The 2,259-nt window shown below is 61.9% G+C and overlaps 1 protein-coding gene across 1 annotated transcript in view; it reads right to left on the minus strand.

The window, feature by feature from the left end:
• Positions 1 to 241: 241 nt before the first annotated feature.
• The window catches only part of PIGS (phosphatidylinositol glycan anchor biosynthesis, class S), a 5,287-nt gene continuing 3,269 nt past the window's right edge, over positions 242 to 2,259 (minus strand). Inside the window, 6 exon segments of the mRNA XM_009885238.1 lie at positions 242 to 517; positions 696 to 906; positions 1,276 to 1,376; positions 1,497 to 1,642; positions 1,922 to 2,036; positions 2,138 to 2,259. The exon segment at positions 2,138 to 2,259 is cut by the window's right edge and continues 1 nt beyond it. Of these exon segments, the coding sequence (XP_009883540.1) occupies positions 242 to 517; positions 696 to 906; positions 1,276 to 1,376; positions 1,497 to 1,642; positions 1,922 to 2,036; positions 2,138 to 2,259 (971 nt within the window).

Below are 2,259 nucleotides of genomic sequence, written 5' to 3' on the forward strand. Positions count from 1 at the left end.
CGGGGCCACAGGGAGCCCCCTCCCTCCTCTCTGAAAAGGTAGAGGGCTCAGGACCCAAATTGAGAACATCTCCCACCCCTCAAAGCATCTTCTCTTCCCACTCCTGCATCTTGGCCACGGCAGAGCCAGGCCGCGCTGCTGCGAGCAGCCATGACACAGTTCTGGGGCGCCTTCTCGTGCCATGGGTCCATGACAACACCCGATAACCCCAGCCCCAAGGCAGGGCACCATCACCATGGGCTCAGTCCATCTTGGTGGGCTCCTTCTTACGTTGCCGGGCCTCCCGGACGATCTTGGCCAGGGAGAGGAGAATGGGGACAGCCATGGGCAGGAAGAGGGGGATGTAGATGGCAAATTTCTGGTCATCAGGGAAGTAGAGGAGATGGAGGAGAGATGGGTCAAAGAAAGCCCGTTCTGAGGAGGTGACTGCGTCCTTGCTGGCCTGGAAAGCCGAGTGCAGGTGGCCTGCAGCAAGCTCAGCCATGGCTTTCTGCGCTGAGGCCACCGCTCGGTACACCTGTGTGGAAACAACACTGATGGTCAGTCCCTGACCAGGGAGAACCACAGGAACAAGGCTGGAGGCCTCACTTGCTGTCAGGTCTGGGCAGCACCACACCAGTAAGAGCTCATGGTCTGCACAGGGACAGCAAGACCCGGTCCCCTCTGCTCCCCACCTCAGGGCGCCCCAGCCCTACCTCAGAGGCAACATCGTCTTTGATGACAATGTTCCCGATCTTGTCCAGGAGCTGGGCCAACGAGGTCAAGGTGGTAGACACAGTGGCAATGTTCTCCACGGTGTGGGCCCAGAGCAGGCGGTCCAGCTCCCAGTCAGCCAGCCCCTCGTTCCCTGGGCTCTCCAGCAGAAACTCAGGGGGCAGCTCCTCCCGAGATAACCCAAACAGTAACCTGGGAGTAGAGGGGAAGGTCCCAGCCCCACATCAGAAGCCTGCAATCCCAGAGGCGCTCCCCACTCTTCTCCTTCCCTGCTGCATTCGGTCTTGGCAGGGCTCAACCCACACCTGATGGCCTTCTGCATAAGGGACGGGACAGGACAAGACAAGGCTCCCACCCCAGGAGATGCACTAGTATCCCTGGCCAGAGAGGAATGCTGGCTGGTGGTCAGCACCTTGAAGGCCACAGAAAGCCACCCTCAGCCTCCCAGAGCCCATGGAGGAGTGAAAGAGCGGCATGGGTAGAGCCTGCTCTGACCCCATCGATTTCCACGTGTGCCAGGAGAGCACAGGAAAGCCCAGGGAGGGAAGAGCACATCCTCACCGCAGCTGGGCCAGGAAAACCTCCATCACTCGCACCATGTCCACGTCCACGTGCAGCGGGAGGGACGCTTGGGGGGAAGCAGGGGCTTCAACGTTGTAAACCTGCAGAAGAGCGTGTCAGTGAGGCACAGACCCTGGGGCTGGCAGGGCCACCAGCATGTACTGGGGGTGGGGAGTCACCGCCTTGCCTGAGCGCTGCCAGCACCCCCGTGGCCCCCGTACCATGATGCCACCCCAGCGGGGGCTGTGGAAGGCGTTGGTGTTCACTGAGGCCCCGTCCTTGTCCTGGATGTAGAGAGGAGAGTGGGAACGCTCTGGCACATACAGCAGGAAGTTCAGCACAGGGTAGAGCGAGGCAGCGCTGGAGCCTGCAGCAGGACAGAGTCAGGGAAGTCCCCTGTCTGGCAGGGACAGCGAGGGCAGACAGCCCCCACGCAGCGCTGGGGCAGAACCCAGCCCTGCTCCTCCTTCCACAGCCCCGAGCAGAACTGCCAGCCCGGCAGGTCTCAGCCACCCTCACTCCCATCCAGGGCTGGCAGGGCATGGTGCTGCGGGGAGGGAAGGGACACAGGCCATAGGCACGGCTGTCCCCACTCCCTCAGCAGAGCCCGGCCCCAAGAGAGACAGAGCAGGAGCACAGTGCTCACCCAGCCGGGCCTCCACAGGGTTTATGACGTGCGGGAGGCTGTGGGCACTCAGGAGGAAGCTGGAGGATTCCTTGTCAAAGCGTGGTGTCACTCCCAGGACAGCATAGTACAGGATCTGCAGGCACACAACAAAGACGTTGCTGGTAGAGAAGCACGTCCCGGAGCACTTGGGACAGCCAGGGCTGGACTCGCCACATCACCTCTCCCAGCCCTCACCTGCGAGTCAACAGAGAAGTTGGCCACCAGGCTCAGTTTGTCCAGGACAGGCTGCACGTAGCGGTTCACGGCATCCTCGATGTCCCACTCCACGGCGTGGGACTTGGGGTCGGGGTTCAGCA

This window comes from Charadrius vociferus, unplaced genomic scaffold, assembly GCF_000708025.1.
Source record: "Charadrius vociferus isolate BGI_N301 unplaced genomic scaffold, ASM70802v2 scaffold54, whole genome shotgun sequence".
Classification (NCBI taxonomy): domain Eukaryota; kingdom Metazoa; phylum Chordata; class Aves; order Charadriiformes; family Charadriidae; genus Charadrius; species Charadrius vociferus.